The sequence below is a fragment of the Leptonychotes weddellii genome, chromosome 2 (genome assembly GCF_054177405.1).
Source record: "Leptonychotes weddellii isolate Sample4059 chromosome 2, ASM5417740v2, whole genome shotgun sequence".
NCBI classification, from domain to species: domain Eukaryota; kingdom Metazoa; phylum Chordata; class Mammalia; order Carnivora; family Phocidae; genus Leptonychotes; species Leptonychotes weddellii.
This window is the reverse complement of record NC_138370.1, coordinates 169,875,051-169,897,213: the sequence shown is the minus strand read 5'-3', so window position 1 is coordinate 169,897,213 and position 22,163 is coordinate 169,875,051. Positions and strand designations below refer to the sequence as shown.

The window sequence follows — 22,163 nt, the reverse complement described above, 5'->3', positions numbered from 1 at the left end:
GGGTTTCAGCAAGTCTGTCCGCCTGCTCATCATGCCTAACGCGTGGGTAACAATGCCTTCCTCTCGGGGCGCCTGGGTGGCTCAGTCGGTTAAGCGGCTGCCTTCCGCTCGGGTCATGATCCCAGGGTCCTGGGATCGAGGCCCGCATCGGGCTCCTTGCTCAGCTCGGAGAGCCTGCTTCTCCCTCTCCCTCTGCCTGCCTCTCTGCCTACTTGTGCTCTCTATCTCTCTGTCAAATAAATAAATAAAATCTTTAAAAACAAACAAACAAACAATGCCTTCCTCTCTCCACAAATATTCAGAGAAGACTATCAGATGTCAGGCAACGTTCTGGGCCCAAGGCACACAAGCAGAAAGCAGCGTAGAGGCGTGGTTAAAGACCGAGCCGTCAAGGTTCAAATCCAGGTTCTATTGCTTGGTTAACTATAGGACCAGAGAAAAATTCAGCTCTTTGTACTTCAGTCCTCATAGCTGTAAGTTGGGGATGACAGCAGTACCTTCCTCATGGAATGGATGTGACAAATTATCGAATGGGCATAGACAGTTTGCCAGGGTGACTGGCCCCTGTGGGAAGCTCAACAAATCGTGAGCTGTCATTCCCGTGATCCCGCTTCAGAGTGCAGCGTGATACCCATCAGTCTTGACAATAACCTTTCCATAAGGATCAAAAGGAAGGGATGCAGAGGGGAAGAACACAGGGAGGAGCCCGCGCGCTGGGCGCTAGCCAGGAGAATGCCAACCCTCGGCCCCTGCCAACAGGACCGGAAAGCCCAAAGCACAGAGATCCTGCTCGCTTTCCCATATCTCAGGGTTCTGGTTCGCACGAGGCGATCCAGCAGTGCGCCCGGCACGCGGCCCGGACGAGGTGCCCCGGAACTAACCGTGGCGCCGACGCAGGGCCGCCCAGAGGAGCTGCAGGTGCTGCGCCCACACAGTTCATCCCGGCCTCCCGGAGCACAGCGCCGGGCACCGCGGAGCCGAGCCGGACAGATGGAGCAAGTGCCAGGAGGCCCCGGCTTCGCTTCTTCCGAAATGAGTTGCTAGATAGCCTCAGATCTTAGGGAATTCCAGTGGAAAAATTCTCTCAGCCTCAGGATGTCCTTCAGTGAAATGGACAGAAGTTGCACCACAAGCCTCTTAAAGGCTCACTTGGGAAGGCTTAAAAATGCACGGTGAGCCTTCCTGTGAACAAGTCCCCAAAGGTCCTGCTTAGGCGTTTTTACTTCAGGCATTTATGATCTAACTTAATAATAGGGGCTCCCATTTTCCAGGACTGTGTGCTAGGCAATACATTGCCAAACACTTTACTTGCTCTAATTCTAAATCTACAAAATAGGTGCTGAAGCTTTGTGGACCTTTTCAAACCTGCAGGCATATTGAAAGTGATTCCTAAGATCTAGTAAGTAATGAGGATTTCTGATCAATTGTCCTGCAGAAAACGAGTCCATGAATACCAGATGAATTCTGACCTTCCACTGGAGTTTTGTGAAGGATTAAGTAGCAAGTGCCCCTCTCTATCAGACTTTACCCATCCTGCCTGCCCCACCCACAGACCTGAGGGACTACAATAGGGATATTAGCCTAGCATTTTTCTCTTTAAGAGTGGACTGGGCAGCCAGGGGCAGCTAGCACCATGGCCTCACAGTGTCTCTTCCAGTGATCCCAGCATCCAATCTAAGTCAAGAGCCTGCTTGTTCTGACAGAACACCTTTAAGACAAACTTCCAACTGATCCCAAGCCTCCACAGCCCTTCCTGTTGGGAAATTCGGGAGTCTCTGCTGCTAAGTGGAAGTTATTATCCTTCTTAGAGAGGTGGCAAGCTGGCTCAAAGAGGCTGTAATGGGTACAAAAGCCACACGACTGTGAGTGGTGATGTCAGCCTTGAACTCAGGTCCTCTCTAAAGTCCTTGTCCCTGAGCAGTCACACCCAGTTACCAGAGCATTAAACAATTACGTCACCTCCCTCTATACTAGGAGTATAAGTGTCTGTAAGGGCAGTTCATAAGAGCTAACAATATTGAATTCTTACTGAGTGTTAGGCAGTGAGAGAAATGCTTTACATCTATCTTTTAAAAATCATTTTACACAACAAGAAACCAAGGCACAAACAGATTAAGTATCTATTAGTTTAAGGTCACCTGGCTAGGAAGTGGCAGGGCTGAAATTTGACATCCAGGCTACCCTACAAACCGCCAAGCTCCACAGGCAACACTTAAAGAATCTCTTTGCAGGGCTCCTTAAGCTCTCAGTGAATGGTAGCCTCTATATTTGTTTGTTTAAATCCAAGCAAAGACCTGAGATTCCTTCACATGTGAGCCATGGTGTCTTTGAAAATAGCTAACATGTATTGATTGCTTATCATACCCTAGGCACCAGGAACTGAGCACTTATATACCAGGCACTATTCTAAGTTTTAACACATTTAATGCTAAGCAAACCCCTATGAGGTAGGTTCTATTCCTATCCCCAATTTACAGATGAGCAAACTGAGGCCCACTGTCATACAACCAGTAAAAGGCAGAGTTGGGTTTGACTCCCAGGTACTCTGACTATAAATGACTCTATACTGGATGTGAAAGTGTAAGATCCCTCTGCTTAGAAGCTTCTGCACCACTATGTACCATCTCTTTTCTTTTTAATTAGAGGGATGTCCTCTCTGATGGAGTTTCTCTACTGAGCTAAAGCTCTACCAGCCCAAAGGAAAGGGGAGGGCCACCACCCCCAACTTGGTCTCAGCCTCTAAATTGGTAAAATGAGCAGTAGATGCTGCTCTTGTAGGTTTGAGGCTTTCAGGTTGTTCCTGGAACCTGAAGGACAGGATGGCTGGAGGGGCTCTCTACACCCTCCAAGCACGTCTTTATAGGTAAGGGTGGGTCAGCTACATCCCAGGGCTCTTTGCATACTCTGGGGGTTACCAAGCGCTTTCAAACCCACCCTTCCATTTGTGCCTTCCATTCAGGAAGGTGAAGGGAGATCTGTTACTTTTTTTTTTTTTTTTAAGATTTTATTTATTTTTTAGAGAGCGAGCGAGAGAGAAACAGCATGAGAGGGGAGAGGGTCAGAGGGAGAAGCAGGCCCCCTGCCGAGCCGGGAGCCCGACGCGGGACTCGATTCCAGGACCCTGGGATCATGACCTGAGCCAAAGGCAGACGCTTAACCATCCGAGCCACCCAGGCACCCATGTTACTCTTTAACTTTTAATAAGAAACCAAAACCCAGAAATCACAGTGGACAACACCCACTTTGCCTTCAGGCTGGCCTGGGGCATGAACAAACAAGCTCCCGATTGTAGTGATAGCTAATTACCTTCAGCCTTCCTCCAGGGAAGCCTCAAACTTATTCATGTCTAAAAAAATGTATTCTTTTTTTTTTTGAAGATTTTATTTATTTATTTATTTGACAGAGAGACACAGCGAGAGAGAGAGCACAGACAGGGGGAGTGGGAGAGGGAGAAGCAGGCTCTCCACTGAGCAGGGAGCCCCAAGCGGGGCTCCATCCCAGGACCCTGGGATCATGACCTGAGCTGAAGGCAGATGCTTAATGACTGAGCCACCCAGTCGCCCCTAAAAAACATATTCTTAATACCTTTCTTTTTCATCACAAAGGCTGACTTTGGGGATGGGGTGGGGCAGGTGTGGCGGAGAAGTCAGCTGCTTCAGCTTTTACACTGTTTGGCGCACCTGGGCATCCCCAAAGTCGTTGGGTCGGAAACAGTGGAGCTTCGGCAGTGACGGAGTGTGGTCCACACCAGACCTTGGAAGGGGGGGGAGGTGCCCGGTGTGATGAGACCCGCGGGATCCGTGGGGCAGACGCCAGGCGGTAGGCACAGCTGGGAGCCAAGTGCACCCGGGCAGGAGCACGAGTGGCTGGGATGGGGCAAGGTGGAGGCGGAGAACCGCACCCTGCTTTCAGACCTTGGCGTGTTGGGTAGTTTTGTTTTGTTTTCTCTTCCCCAGTTGTTTCCGGAGTGGGTGCGTGGTATGGTTGACCCTGCTGGGTCTACGCAGCTGCTGCGCACTTAACCCGAGCGGTGTCTGCAAACTCAGGAGGTTCCTCCCAGAGGAGACTTCGCAGAGAGCAGCCAGGGCTTGTCCTCTTCTGGGCCCTCGCGCCACCCTTGGCTCAGGACTCCGTGTGGACGACAGATAACCTCTGGGATTCACCTGCACCCCCCAGGAAGCTCAGGGCTTCCTTTCACGACTGGGTTGCGTTCCTTAGCAACAGCAGCGTCCCCTCCCACCCCCGCGGAAGTGGCACAGCGGCTTCTCAGGATTGCTGGAATGGAGCCCCAGCCAAGGTTGGCACCTTCCCAGTGCCTGGACAAGAGGCCTCTACCAATCTCCCATTCGTTTTCGTAGGTGGGTATTTTCACCCCCGTCTTACAGAGAATGGATCTGAGGTTCTGTGACATACGTCCAAGGCCTGGCTAGTCCGTTCTGAGCAGACGCTCCTCTCGTCCCTTGGACCTTCGTGCTTCCCTAGAACGAAGTGCGTCGGTCAATATCAGGCCCCTCAGGCCTGTGTGATGAGCTATTGTTACTGCTGAACCTCTACAGGAGGGGCTGTATCTCTTCTTTACCCTCAGGGTCTCCCTCAGACCCACGCTCCAAACGGGGGAGATGAGAGAAGCGCAAGGGAAGCTACTCTTGAAGCAAACTGGAGAATGCTGGCCGATGGCGGGGTACGCTGGGTCCACCGGGCCTCTAAAGTGAGCAACACCTGAGACGTGGACAGGAGAATCTTGGTTTCCGCTTTCTGCCTCCTGGCCTCAATTTCTTCACAACCCGAGGTGGGAATAATAATCTGCACCCGGCTGGTATGAGCGATGAATGTGAGGGGTCAAGGTGAATTGCATCAGCCTGGAAAGCGGTCCAGAGCACGGGTTCTGGGCGCGACTCCGTCTCTACCAGCCCGGTCTTCTTGGACAAATTACTTAACCTCTCTGTGCCTCAACTTCTCCCTCTGCATCAAGCTTACCACAAGGGTCCCTAGAAGGATTTGCCTCACTGGTTTTGAGGCTTGCAAATAAAGGAACAAGCCAGGTCTCCCTTTCTCGGGCTGAGGGACACAACAATCTCCCTGCTCCAAACTCCAGAGACGGTCTTGAGAAAAACTTACCCTCCAATTACCAGCCCTGACATCTTGGACAAGATGCACTCCCCTCTCTTCTCCTCCGTGTCCCCATTTGTAAAGTGGGTCCCTAAAATGCATCAGTCTCTGAGGCCCCTGCCAAGTTCCGGTTTTTGTCGTTGGTACTGGGGTACCTCATGTCGGAGGGAGGGGCCGGAAGACTGAGGAAGGAGCCAGCAAAGACGGATCCATCCCTAGGGCCCCTCCAGCTCCACCCCTTTGGGCGCGGCTGAGCGGGTGGGTGGAAGCACCAGCCACAAGATCTCTTTGCCCCAGCGGGGAGGGAGAACCGTGGGGCCCAGAGTTCCCGCTGCCACATATGGTCTGTGGATTTAGGTGTCAAAAACCGGAGAATTAGAAATGGTAATTTTCCGTCATTATGGCTGAAACGCGATCTGTCACAACAACTGGAACATGTCTCCGCGCTAGCGAAAATAATGTTCGTGATTAGGAATCATTACGCATGTCAAGCCGAGTCCATTAAGTTGTAGGGAGAAATTAGGCTTGACGGGCGGAATCAAACTACAAATATACAGCCCTCGCCTTCAGGCGGCGAGCAGCAGCCCTGGGAGGAGGCGGGCCAGAGCCGGGTGTTTTCTTAATAGGAAACTGCCCAGAGAATTAATACCCCCTTTGTCGGTCCCCATGGGATTCCTCCGCCTCTTCCAACCGCCCAGACCCCACCCCAAGGGAGGGAGTGGGGCGCGGAGGTGTCGCCGGCAGTAGCTGAAAGCCTTAAAGTCCCACAGGCCGCCTGGGTAAGCGCCCTGCTCACTGCTTGCAAGCTGTGTGACCCTGCCCTAGTCACTTGACCTCCCCCCTGAACTTGGCTCCCTCGTCTGTAAAGGAGAGATAATCCCATCCACTTCATGGGGTTCTCCCGAGGCTTACATGAGAGCAAATATGGTCACTGGAGCGCACTAGAAATCCTCAGACCCGGGAGATGCCGTTTCCCTTCCTGGAACACCCCGCTTTGCGCTGCCCCCCCACCCACATGCGCTGCTGGAGGTGTTGGGGGGGGTTGGTGGCGGGAGCTGAGAGGCTCGTGCCAATGAGGCGCTGAGAAAAGAATCTAGAATCTCTGAAAATCGCAGAGGGGTAACCTCACAGCAACCCCCCTGCCTTGGGTAGCCCATGTACTCCCTTCCCTATCACCCTACCAAAGAAAAGGGTCACTGAGTCCTCCACCCTGCCTCCCTGGGCCTGCCCCAGCCACCAGCACAGAAGGATCGATGGTGTCACCAGGAACTGCACTGTTAGAAAAGGTCAATGGTAAAGGGAGCCAGGAGTAAGAAACCTTCCTTCTCAGTTCTCCTAAGACGAAAGGGCACTTTACTATCTATCCCCTGATATCCTCTGTACGGAGTTTGGGGAAAATTCTCCCCCTCCTGCAGATGAGGGATAGACCAGTGTGAGCCTAGGTAGGCTGGTTCCTGTTCTGCCACGGACCCACATCACCTCTGAGAGCCCGCCCTGCGCCAGCCACCAACTCCACATCTCGATACTTCCTTCCTGTGGGGAAACTGAGGGTCAGAGGATAGGAAAGTCAACCAAGGGCCTGTAAGCTGGGAGAAGTGGGAGCCAAGCCTGCTCCTCCTCCAAAGCCTTAACACCACGCTGCCATTTCCACATACACCCCCATGGCCCACCACCCCTCCCTTCTCTGGTTCTCTTTCCTCCTTGCTACTGGTTGGGGAAATCCCGCCTCTCAGAAAAGTGGTGAAAACGAAATGAGCTAAGGAGGTAAAACATTTAGTTTGGGCCCTGACAGAGCATACTCTTTCCGGGGCCTCATTCTTCTCCTCTGTGAATGGGATCCTCGCAGCCGCAGCTCTGCGGTGGGGAACAGAACAGAAATCTGGCCAGCGCGAGTACTTTGGAGCCACACAGTCTGGTTCGAACCCCATCTCCGCCAGAAATAGCCACAGCGTACGTCGATCCCCAAAGTGGGATAATAGTAATGGAGCTGCCAGGAGGAATGAATGAAATAATTCAAGGAAAGCACTTAGGGAAACAGATTAAGCGCTAAATAAAGCACTGATTACCAGAGCAGCGATTGGCCCGCGCAGGCTTGGAGGGCTGCTGCCTGGCCGAGGAGAAGCTGCCCCAGCCCCCTCCGGAAACTTCTCAGCATTTCAGCAGCTCCCGGCACTAGGGATTGGGAACTGGGGCACCAATTCCCCAGGGCTCCTGGGTCCTGGGGATTCGCCTCCTGGATGGACCCTCCCGTGGGCCAGGGGTTGTTCAAAAGGGAGGATGGGTAGGAGTGCCCGGCACTGGGAGCTCCCAGCCTATTTGGCCTATTCTCCCCCTCGAAGCACATTCAGAATAGGGCGGACTCAGAGAGGGAATTAAACCAAGGGACACGGCATGACAGAGACTTAGCCCGAATAGAGAGACCTTCTGATGGAGTTGGGCAAAGACACGGCCCTAGTGATCAGCACACACCAAAAGCGCTCTTATAAATATTTAACCCCCTTGGGGCTCCTGGGGGGCTCAGTCGGTTAAGCAGCTGACTCTTGATTTCTGCTCAGGTCAAGATCTCAGAGTGGTGAGATGGAGCCCCAGAGCCCCACGTTGGGCTCCTATGTAGGAGTCTCTCTCTCCTTCTCCCCCCTTAAAAAAATTAACATTCCAGTGACCTTCCTTGACTGACCTCTCAAATGATACCCCTGCTTGCCCCGCGCTAACCCACACTTACTTTGTTTTCCTTTTGGCACTTCTATCCCTGTCTCCCACTAGATGGTAAACTCCACCAGGGTGGGGCCTTTTTCCGCTGTACCCCTCACACAGAGTAGCAGCCCAACAAATATGCTGAATATTTGGATGAATGAATGAAAGAGGAAAGAGAGAATGTCAGACAGCAGTTCCACACAAAGATTTTTCTCTTAAAAAAAACCTCCCTTTTTATAATTCCCCTCCCAGCTTTTTGAGGCTTCCCTTTGGCCCTACACCTATGAAGGGTGAGACCCCAGTTCTCCTCCCTGTGTATCCTGTGGTTGTCTTTCCGAGTGTGTTCTGCAGTTCCTTCTCCAGACTGTCTCATAAAGCAGGACACTAGCCTCTCACAAACACAAGGACCAGCACGCGGGGGAGGGCCTTCCCTTAGGCAGCACTGCAGAGAACAATTAGTGTAAATCAAATAAATAATACATATCTTATAAAATAATTATTTTAAGAAACTTTTCTGCAGTTATTGTGAACAGAAGAAATCAACTGGAGGTGGCCTGGCTGGCTCAGTCCTAGATCATGAGACTCTTGATCTTGGGGTTGTAGGTTCAAGCCCCATATTGGGTGCAGAGACAACTTTAAAAAATAAAATCTTGGGGCACCTGGTGGCTCAGTGGGTGAAGCGTCTGCCTTTGGCTCAGGTCATGATCCTGGAGTCCCAGGATCAAGCCCCAGTCCCCCAGGCTCCCTGCTCAGTGGGGAGTCTGCTTCTCCCTCCCCTCCTCCTCCCCCCTCTCATGCTCTCTTGCACTCACACACTCTCTCTCTCTCAAATAAATAAAATCTTTTTAAAAATAAAATATTTTTTAAAAAAGAAGGAATCAACTGGAAAGCAGTTGGTGTACTTTTTTTAAAACCTTAAAAGTCTATATGCTGCATTTATTTTAAAAGCACAATTGCAGTTGCAAAAAATGCACAGAACATGTTGCAGCCAAGGTTTCCAATGAGGGTTAACTGTTCTTACTGTTTTGGTTGTTTTTATAATCACTCAACACTTCTTGTCTACCCCTTACCATGTCCACAGATAAGTTTCTTTAAATGGTAAATGTCTTTGTTTAACTTGGCAAAAAATATTATCAATTAGGCTGTGAGCATTTCATGGTGCCTACTGCTCAGGAAGCACTCCATTCTTAGAGGACCCTGTCTTTGTGGGGGTGGGGGTAATTTTCCATATTTTCAGCAGAGCAACTCCTTTTGGGTCTTCATCAACTGTCTGGTTCCAAATCCATGCTCTGTTCCCAGGGGGTTTTTCAGGAGGAAGCTTTTAATGCCTTCCCTCCTGGAGAATCAAAAAGACCTCCTGATTGAATGCCTGGGTTCAACTTCTCCAGCTGAGCTCTCCTGCAACACCAGCTTCTCCCTCTTTGGGGCTACTCATGGAACCAGAACTACTAGCCAGTAGATTCAAAGGAAATGGGCTGGAAAATCCATTCATAAAACATAAGACACTATACAGTAGGAATTTTTCATCTAAAAACATGTGAAGTGGTGCCTGGGTGGCTCAGATGGTTAAGCATCTACCTTCGGCTCAGGTCATGATCTCCAGGTCTTGGGATGGAGCTCCACGTCGGGCTCTCAGCTCAGCAGGGAGTCTAATTCTCCCTCTCCCTCTGCCTCTCCCCCTGCTTGTGCACTCTCTGTCTCTCTCTCCCAAATGAATAAATAAAGAATCTTTAAAAAAATTTAAAAAATGAAAACATGTGAGTGCCAGACCCTCAGTTGGGAATCCAGAGACCTTGAGCCCTTTGTCCAAAGCAGCTATCCCAACTAGCAGCACTGTGTTTAGGTGGTGATCATAAGCCCACATGGGGAGGGGGTGGGTAGGACCCTGAGTTCACCTCAAGGTCTATAGGTGAAGCAGTTCTGCCCAGGGCCACTGAGGCCCAGCACCCCTTAGCTCAATCCCACCACCAGATCCACCACAAATACCTCTCCAAGGGTATCCCCATCCACCAGGCCTGGCTCTGGTCTCTGTGGGGCAGCTGATGCTCTCCACACCACAGCCGATGTCCAATTTCCAAACTGGACCATGCTCCCACCCCACCCCAGCTCCCACTCCCATATAAACCAGAAGCACAATGTTCATTCAGGACCATGTTTTTTTTGAGTCCTCAGCTGGTCAGGTATGATGTACATTTTAATAGGATCAAGTATGAGATGATGAGATGATTTGGCAAGTTTGCTCAAAGCTAAGGTGGCACCAGGAAGAATTTGAGCCCGAGGCCTGAGAGCTTGACCCCGAGACATAAGGGGCTCTCCCGCTCAGCCACCCAGGACTGGTGCCCAGCAGGCCAGGAGAAGAAGACCTTGATGAGGTTTGAAAAAGCTCCACTGGCCCTTCTGCCCTCTGCTGGCTTCTCAACAGGGCCTGTGGATACGCACTTGGAGCCTGGAGGGAGGGATGTGGTGGGGGCTGACAAGGACAAAGCTGAAGGATTCTGATCCTCATTCATGAGTGCTTCAAATATGTATTCAACATAGAAGAACAACAGGCTCCATGTTAGGCACTTGGGGCCACCGTGGGGGCTAGCCATCCGGGCCTGTCTTCCCAGAGGTTGCAAGGCCAGGTCAGACAGCTCTAGAGCAGGGCACTGAACCCAATATTACTTATCACTGCAGCAAGTAGGTGGGACAGCTTCAGGAGGGACGTTTAACTGAAACTTGTCAGGAGGGTTGACTCAGGGAAGGCCTGAGATGTGTAAGTTGAGATTTGAAGGGATATGGGAACTTGGGCAGGCTAAGTCTTCCCATTAGCCCAGTTTTTCTCTCACCTGCCCTGTGTCTACTCTTTGTCACCACCTTATATGTGTGTGTGTAGCTTCCTTTCCCACAGTTGGGGGTGGGGGACAAGGGCGTCGCTCAAGTTCCCCGAGAGGGGCAGCATCCTGGGCCTCCTCAGGGAGAGATTCCCAGAAGTCAGTCACCCTAGTGACACTCCTGCTCCAGGTCTAGGACGCGTGTGGACCAAACCCATGTCGGCCCCGCGCCCGCAGAAATACCTGAGACACCTGCACAGGAGTGGAGATTTTACTATTTCAATCCTCAGAGGAGTGTCAATTTCACTGACGACCATTGCAAAACCACGAGCAAAAATGTAGTAGGGCGGGACAAAACCCCAGACCCGAGGGTTCCGTGGGGACACTTCGGTGCCACATTGGGTCACTCGAGCTCTTTGGCGACCTCTGACCCTATGTAGCCCTGCATCCTTCGAAGGCCGATGGCCGCAGACTCTCGGGCTGAGCGCAGCAAAACATGGACCAGCGGGGGACAGCGAGGCCCTAAGAGAACATTGTGGGCACAGCCCGGCAGCCCCAGCCCGGCCAGGGCCCTTTGCGCGGAGGGCCGAAGCCCCCGCACGGCAGCGTGTTTGTCCTTGCGTAAAAAACCCCGAAAACCCCGCCGAAGAGCTCCACCGCTCCACGGAGGGAGGCCTTGGCGCGCACAAGGGGAGTCATTCAAAATGTTAACAAGCTTATTAAAATAATCGGCTTTACTGGCTCTTGTTTTACAGCCTGCTGCCCACCCTTGGTGGACCATGGGAGAGAAAGTACTAGTGGCATTTTTTTTTTTCCTTAACGCGTTTTCCGTCCAAGGTCAGGGGACTCTCCGAGGGCTCAATGCGGACACCGATGCGGAATAGCCTCAGGTCTCTCCCCTCCGGAGCGCGGTGAGTGGGGAGACATCCGAGCCGAGGACCACAGCTGCCCACCCAGGCTCAGGAAGTGAACAGAGGAGGCTCAGAGATAATAGTCTTGGAGAGACTTACGCTGAGGCAACTGGGGGACCCAGCTCCTTTTAAAAAATAAAGCAAAACAACCCTCCCTCCAAAATCTGCTCAGGAAGGGCATGGCTCATTATTTAAAATAGAAAGGCTTTGTCTTTTACCTCGACTCCAAGCCAGAGGTCCGTGTGGACTCCAAACATTACTAGGGTTAAGGAGCATCTCACACTTTTTTTTTTTTTAATTGCCTAGGATTCGTCAAGTCAGTGGGAGAGCTGCCTCCAGCCGGTAGACTGAGGCCCCAGGTAGAATCACTTAATGATCTTGGAGACCATTGAGCCCGATTTGACCACTTCCCGCCCTCAGATGTGCTGGCTGGAGGGAGTAACTCTCACCTGGATCTCCCAGACGTCCAGGACCGCACCCCGCGAAGGGACAGGGCGCACGCCCAAGTCGCAGGAGCGCTGCTCAGCCGGGTGGCCTGAGTGTGACGACCAGAATCGGGCCAGGCCGGGAGGAAAAGGACTCACCGAGAAGCCCCCAGAAGCCCCCAAAAGCCCCCCTCACGCCAGAAGCTCTTGTTGCAATTGCGGAAACAGTAAGGAGTGACGTCGGCACTCGCTGAAGACCGTGAGGCCTAGGCAGAGACCACGCGCTCCGGGCTCCGCCGGCGCACTAACCCCTGAGCTGCGGGGCCTCACCGCGCCTGTGGGCGGGGCACCCAGGGACAAAACGCGGGTGCTTATGGGAGGCACAGTGAAGTGAGCGGCTCCAGGCGGCTGGGAGAGGGAAGGAGGCAGCTTGTCACGCACACTCCCGGCAGCATGCAGGAAAGGATGAGCGTAGGAGCGAGCTCACCTTGCCAAAGGTTCCTGGCAAGGTGATGCCTCCGCTCCCGCAGCTACTGTGTATTCCCTTTGAACTTGACCTTCCAACAGGAACCGGTAAGTGCAATTCGCTTGTGCAGCGGATTCCGGGTCAGCCTCCGATCCGCCAGAAGCCAGGCGCCCCGTCTTTCCCTTCCCCGCCTCAAAGCAAAAAGTAACAGTAACAACAGCGCTCCGGGCGGGGTGCGGGGCGGCAGGGCCGTTTGCCAGTTCTCACGCCCGCAAATTGCCCCAAATTTGGACGTTTGACTTCTCCTTCGTAGGTGGCATAACCTCATATACACCCAACATGTTTGAAAGAAGTTCATCTTTCTGCTTAACCTGGACTCCATATCGGACCACCCCTGCTTGCAAGGCCCTGGGAATCAATCTCCTTTTATAAATGTTTTAATGATTTGAGCACCTCGGTTTATGTTGAATAACTTCTATGTGTAACTACAGAAAAAAATTAATTTATTACATGATGTAACCATTTACAATATAACACAATTTTTTTGCAACCTATTTTGGCATTTCTTCATTTTAAAAAACATATTTTTCAGGAGACTTGAAAACTGGCCGAGGCCCCGCGTCTCTACCCCTCTAAGGGACCCTTCGCTGAGCACACCGCAGGTCACTTGGAAACTCCTGAAGGGTGCAGGAGTTCAAGAAAGATTGTTTCAGATCAGCCTACTAAGCATTGCCCAGAAATTAATAATAATAATAATAATAATAATAATAGTAGTGGCAACCGTAGTAGTAAGTCCATACCAGCTAGCTGTGCAGTGCTTAACGGTTTTCAAACACACCCACCCTTAGTAATCCAACCACCCCAAAGCCACACCTGGAGATGCTAGTTCTAAAGGACCATCTATCCACACTGCCGGCCTCAAATACTAAAATATGCTTCTGAGCTTTGAAAGACCCTGAAAGGCCTCTTTATGGCCTGTGGCTTCGGGCACAGTTTGCCCATCTGCAATATGGAGGCCATGTCCACGCTGCTAAGGCGGCCTCAAGAAAACGCTGCGCAGCAGGATGCGGAAGCACTTTTTCACGGGTAACGTCCTAGACAACCGAACAACCGAACGTAGTTATAGATATTTGTTGTTGTTGTGTATTGTTTGGCTGCTCGTCCGGGCCGCCCTCGGATTAGGAGCCTCAGCTCCTGCTTCCTTCGAGGTTCTGGGCGCGGCCTTCCCTCGCGGCCAGGGCTGCGCAGTAGCCACGCGCCGCTAGCGTGTGTAACTACCCGCTCTCAGCGCTTTCCGACTTACAAAGCGCTTTCAAGCATTTGCTGGGTCCTGCAGTCCCCGCGCAGCTCGGTATGATTCCCAACTAAGATTGTTAGCCGGGTGAGGCGGTGGCCCGCAAGACGAGCCCTGCAGGGCCTGGGCAGCGGGGCCCCAGCGCGGGTCTGCCTCGCTTCCCTCCTCGTCCTTTGAGGACCAGGAGCTCCTCCGCCAGTATTCAGGTTTCGGGGAGATGTCTAAATTTCTCCGCTGCCTAGCCTTCGTTGGCGGCGGCGGCTTTCCCCCGAGGCCGAAGCCTTTTCCGTCCACCTAGTTGAATTCCGTGTGCTTGCGCGAGGCTGGATTCTACCTTCTCCTGCCAAACACCGATGAAACCTGAACGGAGTGGCCGCCTGGCCAGGACAGAGGTCCGGCGGCCGGCTGGGGAGTTAGAGTCAAAGGATCCCCGTCCCGAGGGATGTTTGCCGGCTTTGGAGGATGTCTTGCTTCTGTGGGATGCTCGGTATGGTGCTTCCAGGCTTGCCAGTTTCCGGGTCTGCAAAAGCTCCCCATTTCCGGGAAGCCCTCAGACACCGCCCCTGTAGGGGCCCAGCCCCTCTGGGATCCGGGATCCGGGCCAGACTCTCAGAAGCAAGGGGACATCTTGTTTGAGCCTTCCTCGGACCTTCTGGAATGAAGTCAGATTCACTATCAACCTCTTCCCTTGGGCTAGTGCGGAGGAGTGGCGAGAGCACGGGGTTTCTCTGTGGTCCGGAAGCCATCTATTTCCTGAAATGGAACCCATTCCCAAACTCCCACTGCTTGGCCCAGCTCTTCCGAGATACTCCTTCGGTCCGTGAGCCCTTCCAACCTAGTCGCTTGGAGTTAGATGCAGCTTGGGAGAGTCAAGGCCAACAGGCCATGGATTTGAGTTACAGACACACACACACACACACACACACACACACACACACACACACACACCAGCGATATTTGGTAGCCGATGGATCTCAAATTTGCTGCCCAGAGCAAGATTCGTGGGCTGAGCCTGAATCCTTGGGACCGATTTCAGTGCAGGTCACAGCGTGTCCCCTTCCCAGCTATTCCTCCTGCCATGGTTTACCCATCTAAGTGTGTGGGTCGTACCCAACTATCCCGAAGGCCAGCTCGGAGATTTGCTAAGGGCCCAAAAGTACTGAGAAAGATGAATATAGGTCCAAAGGCTCCCCTGGAAGCTACTCTGGGAAATCAGGCTCCGAGGAAGCGGACAAGGAGCACTGCGCCCCAGTGGCGCAGATCATGGGTGGACGAAGGTCCCCTCCGTCAGGAAGCAAGCGGGCAAAGACCCGGATGCTTTCTAGTCTTTTTTTTTTTTTTTTTAAAGAGGCAGGGGTGGTAGTGGGAAGGAAGAGGAAATTCAGAAAGTAGTACCACAGATTTCCAACAGGAGCCGTGTCTACAGCCGGGGGCCCAGGTAAAGATACCTGTCTCAGGTCTCCAAATGCAGGGGGAAATCTTCCGAAGCCCGGCTGGCCCTGCAGGCTGACTCCGACTCCCGGGATCGGCTCTCAAGGTGCTGGTTGCCAGCACCAGCCGTGGAGCAGCTCAGAGTGAAACTGCAACAATCTGGGGCAAACTGAATTCGTTTGGGTCATTTTTCCCAGGCTTCTGGAGCCAGCTCAGGATAACTGGCCCAGGCGGGGAGCGCAGAGGGGGCGAGAAAGGGAAGGGGCGCTGCTCGGCCTCCTGGAAAGAAAATCCCTAGTTTCCTCAACTCCAAATCCGCAAGGATGGAGGACAAACTTACCTCTTAGGCCGCAGTCACAACCAAATGCCATTTCAGAAGGGGAAAAAAAAAAATCGAGCCTCCTCCCCCAAAACCCCTCAGTAGTGGCGATCTCTGCAGAGAGGAAGGGAGTGAATTCTAGCATTATTGGAAATGTTCTAACTTTCTACAAGGAAAATGCATTCATGATTCATTATGAAGTTTAAGTGGAATTTTTTAAACATGCCAAAAAGCAACAAAATGATTGCAGGAACCATTTAGAAGGTGGTTGGACTTGGGGGCAAGGGTGTGCATATCCTGAGGGCCTTTGCCTTTCCTCACGCTTTGCTGTTTCCACAAAGCAGGAATCGTTCTCGAAAAGGGCTTGTCACAACTCTCTGCCCCACCAGGCCGAGGGGCCGCAGATCCCTGGCCACGGACTTTGGGATACAAAGGACTGGGGGTCCTGAGCCTGGAAAAGGTCGCTGGCCAGGGAAAAGGGTGGGTAGGGCTTTCTGGTCAGGGTAAAACTGAAAGTAGCTGGGGCCTGGGTTTGGCGTCTCCCAGCTCCGGCCGGCAGCGACCCGAGGCCTCAGAGCCTGCAATGTGGCATTAACTCTTCCTTGCTTGACCCAGACCCTGTGGGAGGGGAGTGAAGCATTTTGCTCTGGCGAACCCATGACATTCTGGGGAGTTCGTGGAATGGGGGTGGGTTGTGTTCGTCTGTAAAATGTAAATAATAATTAACCCTCACCCTACTCATCCTCTACTTCCACCTTAGGCTTCTGTGTGGATCAAATGAGACCATTTCACAGAGAGAGTGAGTGAAATCGCTCTGGAACAACGTAGAGGGCCATTTGCCCCCTGCCGGGGTCAAAGCTCAGTTGACCCTCCCCAAGAGACCTCTTATTATAGGCTTGCTTATTATAGCCTTCAGAACTTCAGCAAGTTTTGGCTAGCCTATTCTCCAAACAAAATGAAGACAGGGTCACTTACAGAAACTCTGGGAAAATCAAAAGCAGAGAGAACTTAGGGCAGGTGGAGGACACAGCAGGTTAAGTAGGGGTTGAAACTGGCTGTGGGTTCAGCTATGGACGCTTTCCAGACTCTCAAACCAATCCCACGAGGAAAAAAAAAAAAGAGCGAGTGAGAGACAGAATCCTAGGCATTTGCTCCTGAATCAGTGGGATTCAGCTGTGACTTTTGCAAAGTCCCCTACATCACAGTTCCCTGAGCTGCGCAGATTTAAACACTTTCTGTCGGGTGGGCAGCCCGGCCGCTCCTTAGAGGGAGGAGGCATCCTTGGTCCAGGACTGAAAAAGTGGTTGGAAAACCAGCCCTAGACATTTTTACAGTACTGGATTCCCCAAAGCCGGACGGAAAGAGGCTCAGAGAAAACACGGCGTCCAGGAGGGCATATTAAACTAAAAGTTTATAAATTAAAGGAAAAAGAAAGATAAAGCGAACAGAGCTTCCAAACTTCACAAATCTTTTTAAAGTTAATATTCTAGTTGAGTGCACAGTGCCCTTAAGGAGGCAAAAAGCAACGAGGTTGACAGGATCATCTGTCTTAGGGGCAGGGGCAGGGATGGGAGAATCCTGGGTCAGAACGCAGGAGCTGCGGAGAATGATCCGTAGAGACAGAGGGCCCGCGGCGTCGGAACTGTGGGGGACGCCCGGGGAAAGGCTGGGCAGGGATATTCACATTGAATACAAAAATAACCGTTATTTGAATACAAACAACCGAAAAGTGCTACACGTTTTAACCTCCTTTACAAAAATAAAAAGAAATAAAAGAAAGTTTCTGCCAAAGGCCGCTGGGTTTGCTCTTTCCCGGTTTGGGGTTCCCAGGAAGCTCCCCAGTTGGAAGCGGCCCTGGACTTCGGAGAGGAAAGATTGGGGGGGAGGGGGCTCTGCCCTGCCCTGTGCTCAGAGGCTCCCTTCTTTACATTCAGCATCCAACAGGGCGTCCCCACCCCGGCTCTGACACGGGGAGGGGTGGGGTCAGAGGGCCCCAAAAGCAAACCTTTCACGGTTCAAATCAACGCCCATCGCTCGGGGCTCCTTGGGGCTGTCAAGGTTCCGCGCCCCTTTGTTACAAATGCAATTTCCAAAAAAATAGATATGTAGATAAACATAGATTGGTAGCATGGATACCATGAACTATTGTGGCCTAGTGCACGAAGCTCCCAGCCAGCCTGAAATTCTGGGGATTCAGGCTACGTGGATCCAGGAGTTCTCTGCGCTCCAGGGAAACGCCGTCTCCTGGCAGATACAATCCAAATCCAACTTTGTTGTGATAATAAATAATGTCCAAGAGCTTCCAGGCAGGCAACTGGGGAGCAAGGCCCCTAGGCCATAGGGTGCCTCCATTCAAATGAGAAAAAGGCGCCCTCTCTGGACAGACTCAGTCCCGCTGCCCGGGCGCGCTCTTGGATTTTGAGCCCGGGCTGGATTTCGTCCTCCACTTGCCCCCTCGGCGGGGCGCCCTCGTACGGAGCACAACCTGCACAGCGGTCTGCGGCCGTCCGGAGCTGGGGCGCGGGGATCGTCTGCTGCCTCGCCCCGGGCCGGCTCACTGGGTGCCCGCGGCGGCTGCACACGTGGACAGCGCCCAGCCGGGGAGGCAGTAGTAAGGGTAATAGTAGGAGGGCTGCAGTGGCAGCAGCGAGGGTGGCCGCAGCACCTCGCCGGGCAAGTACTGTCTCTGGTCGTCGCGCACCAGCACTTTCACCGCCACCTTCTTGGCGGCGGGCGCTGACGCCAGCAGCTCGGCGGCCATCTGCCGGCGTTTGGTCTTGTAGCGACGGTTCTGGAACCAGATCTTCACCTGCGTCTCGGTGAGCTTCAGCGACGCGGCCAGGTCGGCGCGCTCCGGCCCGGACAGGTAGCGCTGGTGGTTGAAGCGGCGCTCCAGCTCGAAGACCTGCGCGTGGGAGAAGGCGGCCCGCGAGCGTTTCTTGCGCGGCTTGGGCGCGGCGGGCTCCTCCTCCTCCTCCGCGCCGCCCGCCGGTCCGCCGCCGCCGCCGGTTCCGCTGCACAGCGCCGGCACGCGTGCACTTCCCGGGCCAACAGCGTCGTCTTCGGCCCTAGGGCTGCGGTCGCCTGCGGACCCCATTGGGACAGAAACAACAGACTGTCAGCGTCGCAGAGAAGCGAGGTCTGGCCTCAACTGCGGGGGGTGGGGGTGGGGTACGGAAATACACTTCGATCCCAGCAGAGCGCTTGGGGAGGGTCTGTAAGCCGCGGGTCCTGGACATCAGTCTCGGAACCCTGTTCCACTAGCTTCTTGCATCTAGGCCTGCCCCGCTCGGGAAGGGGACTCAGCCGCTGTATCAATGCTGTGTGGCCAAGATCCAGCTCCCTGCCCTCACTGGGCCCCAGGCTCCCCTCAGTAATGTGGGGGCACCGGGCCTGAGCATCCTCACAAGCCTTCTCAGTTCTCAGCGCTGAGCCCTGGGGTTCTACATTGCTCCCTCCCTGGGTTTACCGGCCTCTGGCACACTCACACTCATACATGCTCATTGTCGCAGCACACACGTGTCGACTGCGTATAACGGGAAGGTGGGGGGCCGAATCCTCAGACAGATGTATTCGGAGTCTTACCCCCACTCCCCAACCACCCGGAATTGTGTGAGGTCTATGGCAATAGGCTGCTCCAAAGCCTTGGTGGGCTTCTCTCTCTCTCTCTCTCTCTTTGCAAGGAAATGAGAAGCGGGCTAAGGATTGAGGGTGAAGAGAGGGAGGTGCCCCTGCTTCCAGTCTTTGAACCCTAATCTGACGCCAGCTCCTCAGCCTCTTCCTGGATCTCCCCACAGGACCCTAGCAGAGAGGTTCAGAGCTCTGGGCTCTGGCAAATACTATTTACTTGTAACCAGCGTGAGGCCTACAGCAGCGACCAGCCGACAGGGGGGTGGGCGTGGGGGTGGGGGTCTTTCCCACCCAGTGACCTGCCAGCCCTGGCAGAGGATGTTCCTCTCCCTGCTACTTGTGGGATGACCCACATCAAGCCCCTCTGCCTTCAGCCGGCTGCAGGGTGTGCCGCCAGGTCTTGGGTCCTCAGCCCATCCCAGCTCCCCTGACCCTGAGGTCTGGGAAAGCTAAATAAGCCCTTCCCCCAAAGCCCAGGCTTGGCAGATGCACGCCTCCGTACCACTTAGAGGTATCCCTCATCACCAATCCTTGAGCGGAGACCTCGGAGCCTTGGGACCTCGAAGCCTTGGGACCTCGAGCTGGGAGCGTTTCTGTTCTGTGGGCCAGGGGCCAGGGCACTGGCCACTCGAGGTCTCTGGGCCCCTGGCTCTTCCCTGTCGATGATTTGAGGGATTTGGACACAGACAGGGCCGAAGCACCGGCGATGGACTTAAAGCCAGGGTGCAGTGGTTTTCTCTTAGCCCAGTCTAGGGCACAATTGCCCCAGGACGTCTCAGGCCTCACCCCAGGACGCAGGGTTCTGAGGAGTTTCTTGGTTCTCTCTCGGGCTCAGTTCCCGAAGGATTAGAGCCGCCTGCGCCAGCGCGAAGAGCTTAGGGTCCCGGCCAGCCACGGGGCCCCACGGCGCAGGGTACTCACAGCAGGCCCACCCCACTCGGCACGTTTGCCCTCCTTGCCCAGCCCCTCAGCCCGGCCCCCTTCCCCGCCAAGCCTCGGCAGACCTGAGACGCTGGCCGACATCTCGCTGTCGCTCCGGCCTGCGGCTTCCTCCTCCAGGTCCTTGGCGGCGGGCAGCTCGCAGACCGGCTGGCCGAGGCCCAGCGTCCCCCCTGCACGGCCGGCTCCGCTGGCCCCCGGCGCGTCCGCACAGCGCCGCCCGCCCTCGTTCTCCTCGCTCAGCGCCGAGTCCGAGTCCCAACAAACCAGGCTCTCCGCGGTCCGCCCCGCAGCCGTTCTGGTCCCGGCAGGCGACGCCAGCAGAGAGTCCTCCGCGCCCCCCAGAGCGCCCGCGTCTGTCTCCCCGAAGAGTCGCCAGCAGCAGACAGCGGGCGCCTCAGACACTGCCACCGCCGTGCCCCCGGGTACCGGGCGCCCCTCTGGCGCGGGCAGCCCGCCGCGCTCTTCTTTCTTGTTGAGGATTGCCTGGATGGAGAAGGGCGTCAAGGTGTTGGCGCCGCGCACAGCCATCTGCGCCGTGGGCCAGGGCGGCCGACCGGCCGGGCGGCTGGGGCGCAGGGCAGCTCCGAGCTGGACGCAGCGCGCGGGCCGCCGCAGTGCGAGTGAGCCGGGCGCGCGAGGCCCCTGCAGCCCACTCCTGCGCGGCCCAGCAGCCCCCGCCCCCCTCTGGCCCGGGATCAGCGCCGACCCTCACCCCCACTTCCGAGGCCCAGCCCTCCCAGAGACCCCCTCCTCCCGAATCCAGAGCCAGACGCTCTCTTTTCGCAGCTCAGCTGGATTATCTCATCGCCTCGCGCCCTTAGGGGCGGGCGGGGGTCTGCCCCCTCGGAGGATGTTGGGGGCGGCTCGGCAGGGCCCCCACCGCGGCTGCAGTCCCCTCCTGAGCGCCTCCGGGGCGCACGGCCGGAGTCACTTTTTCTTTGCGCCTCGGTCTCTTCCCTGGCTGCCCGATTTCGCTCCTGGTTCTTCCTTTCCCTCTCAGTTGGTCCGGCTCTTCCGGAGCCCACCCCCAGCGGCGGCGGCGGCGGCGGCGGCGACGGCGGCGACCTCTGGATTCCGAGAGGCGCGGGGCACCTTTTTACCCCCTGCTCTGGTTTTATCTGTTTCTTCTCTCTTTCCTTCCCCGGCGTTCCACCGTATCCCCCCTCCCGCGCGGGTGTCATTCCTCACCCCTGAGTGACAGCTTCAGGCCACGCCCCTTCACTGGGTTGTCCGGGGGCCCTCCAGGCCGCCTATTGGCTGGTTCCAGCTGGGCGACGTTGACTTTAACAGACAAAACTGGGCACGTTGTGCGGAGAAAGTCAGGGTCTGACTTAACCCCTTTCCTCCCAAGCCTAGTCCTCGAAGCATCCTCCAGCAACCGGGAGGCTTACCCACCCACACACAGTGTCCGAGAATTCGCGTTTCTTATCTCTGCAGATGTATCCACCCATTCCTGCGCTTTTGTGGAACACGATATTTAATAGTCGAGTCGAAACCTAAACGTGGGAGTGTGGGCAGGGGGGAAATCCAAGATAACGCAGTTCGGTAAATCGCGCAGTTTTCTGTTTTCTAGGAAGGCTCAAAGATAAGAACAAAATGCTTTTTTTTTTACCTTTATAGTTTCGCGGCTTCCTCACTGCTAATTATTTTCACTGATATAATCAATTAATTAAAATCACTAGAAATATTTTTTTTCCTTCACCATATTCTATTTGATTCGATTTCTATGGAGGAATTAAAAAGAAAAAGATGGTACAGTTAGAGAACTAAAGGCAGGCGAGAAATGAGAAGTCATCTTTGGGAGAGTTTCTGGAAATTGCGCGGTCATTTCCCTGGACGGGAATTTAATACTGAATTTAATTGGAGTTTGTTAAATTTTACACCAGAAAGGAGGGAAAAAAATATTTCAATTTGCTCTTTAAATATTCTGTTACTTGTGAGTGGAATCAGATTAGAAAAGATACGTGTTTGTTTAAAGGACTATATGGGAATTACCGTAGTCATGCTCCTGAACTGACGACATTAAATTCTCTTAAAAAATAAGTGATGGATTGTTTTATGTAATAGAAGGAACCAAGCTAGGAAACACAAATATTGTGGTATGAAAACATTTGTTACTTATTTATGTT

At 53.9% G+C, this 22,163-nt stretch overlaps 1 protein-coding gene across 1 annotated transcript; it reads right to left on the bottom strand.

The window, feature by feature from the left end:
* Positions 1 to 16,957: 16,957 nt before the first annotated feature.
* On the bottom strand, positions 16,958 to 20,562 carry NKX3-2 (NK3 homeobox 2). The gene is made up of 2 exons (XM_006743568.2): positions 20,097 to 20,562; positions 16,958 to 18,546 (listed from the first exon to the last, which is right to left on the bottom strand). The coding sequence occupies exons 1-2, from the start codon at positions 20,560 to 20,562 to the stop codon at positions 18,017 to 18,019; spliced, it is 996 nt and encodes a 331-aa protein (XP_006743631.2). The 3' UTR covers positions 16,958 to 18,016.
* Positions 20,563 to 22,163: the final 1,601 nt, after the last annotated feature.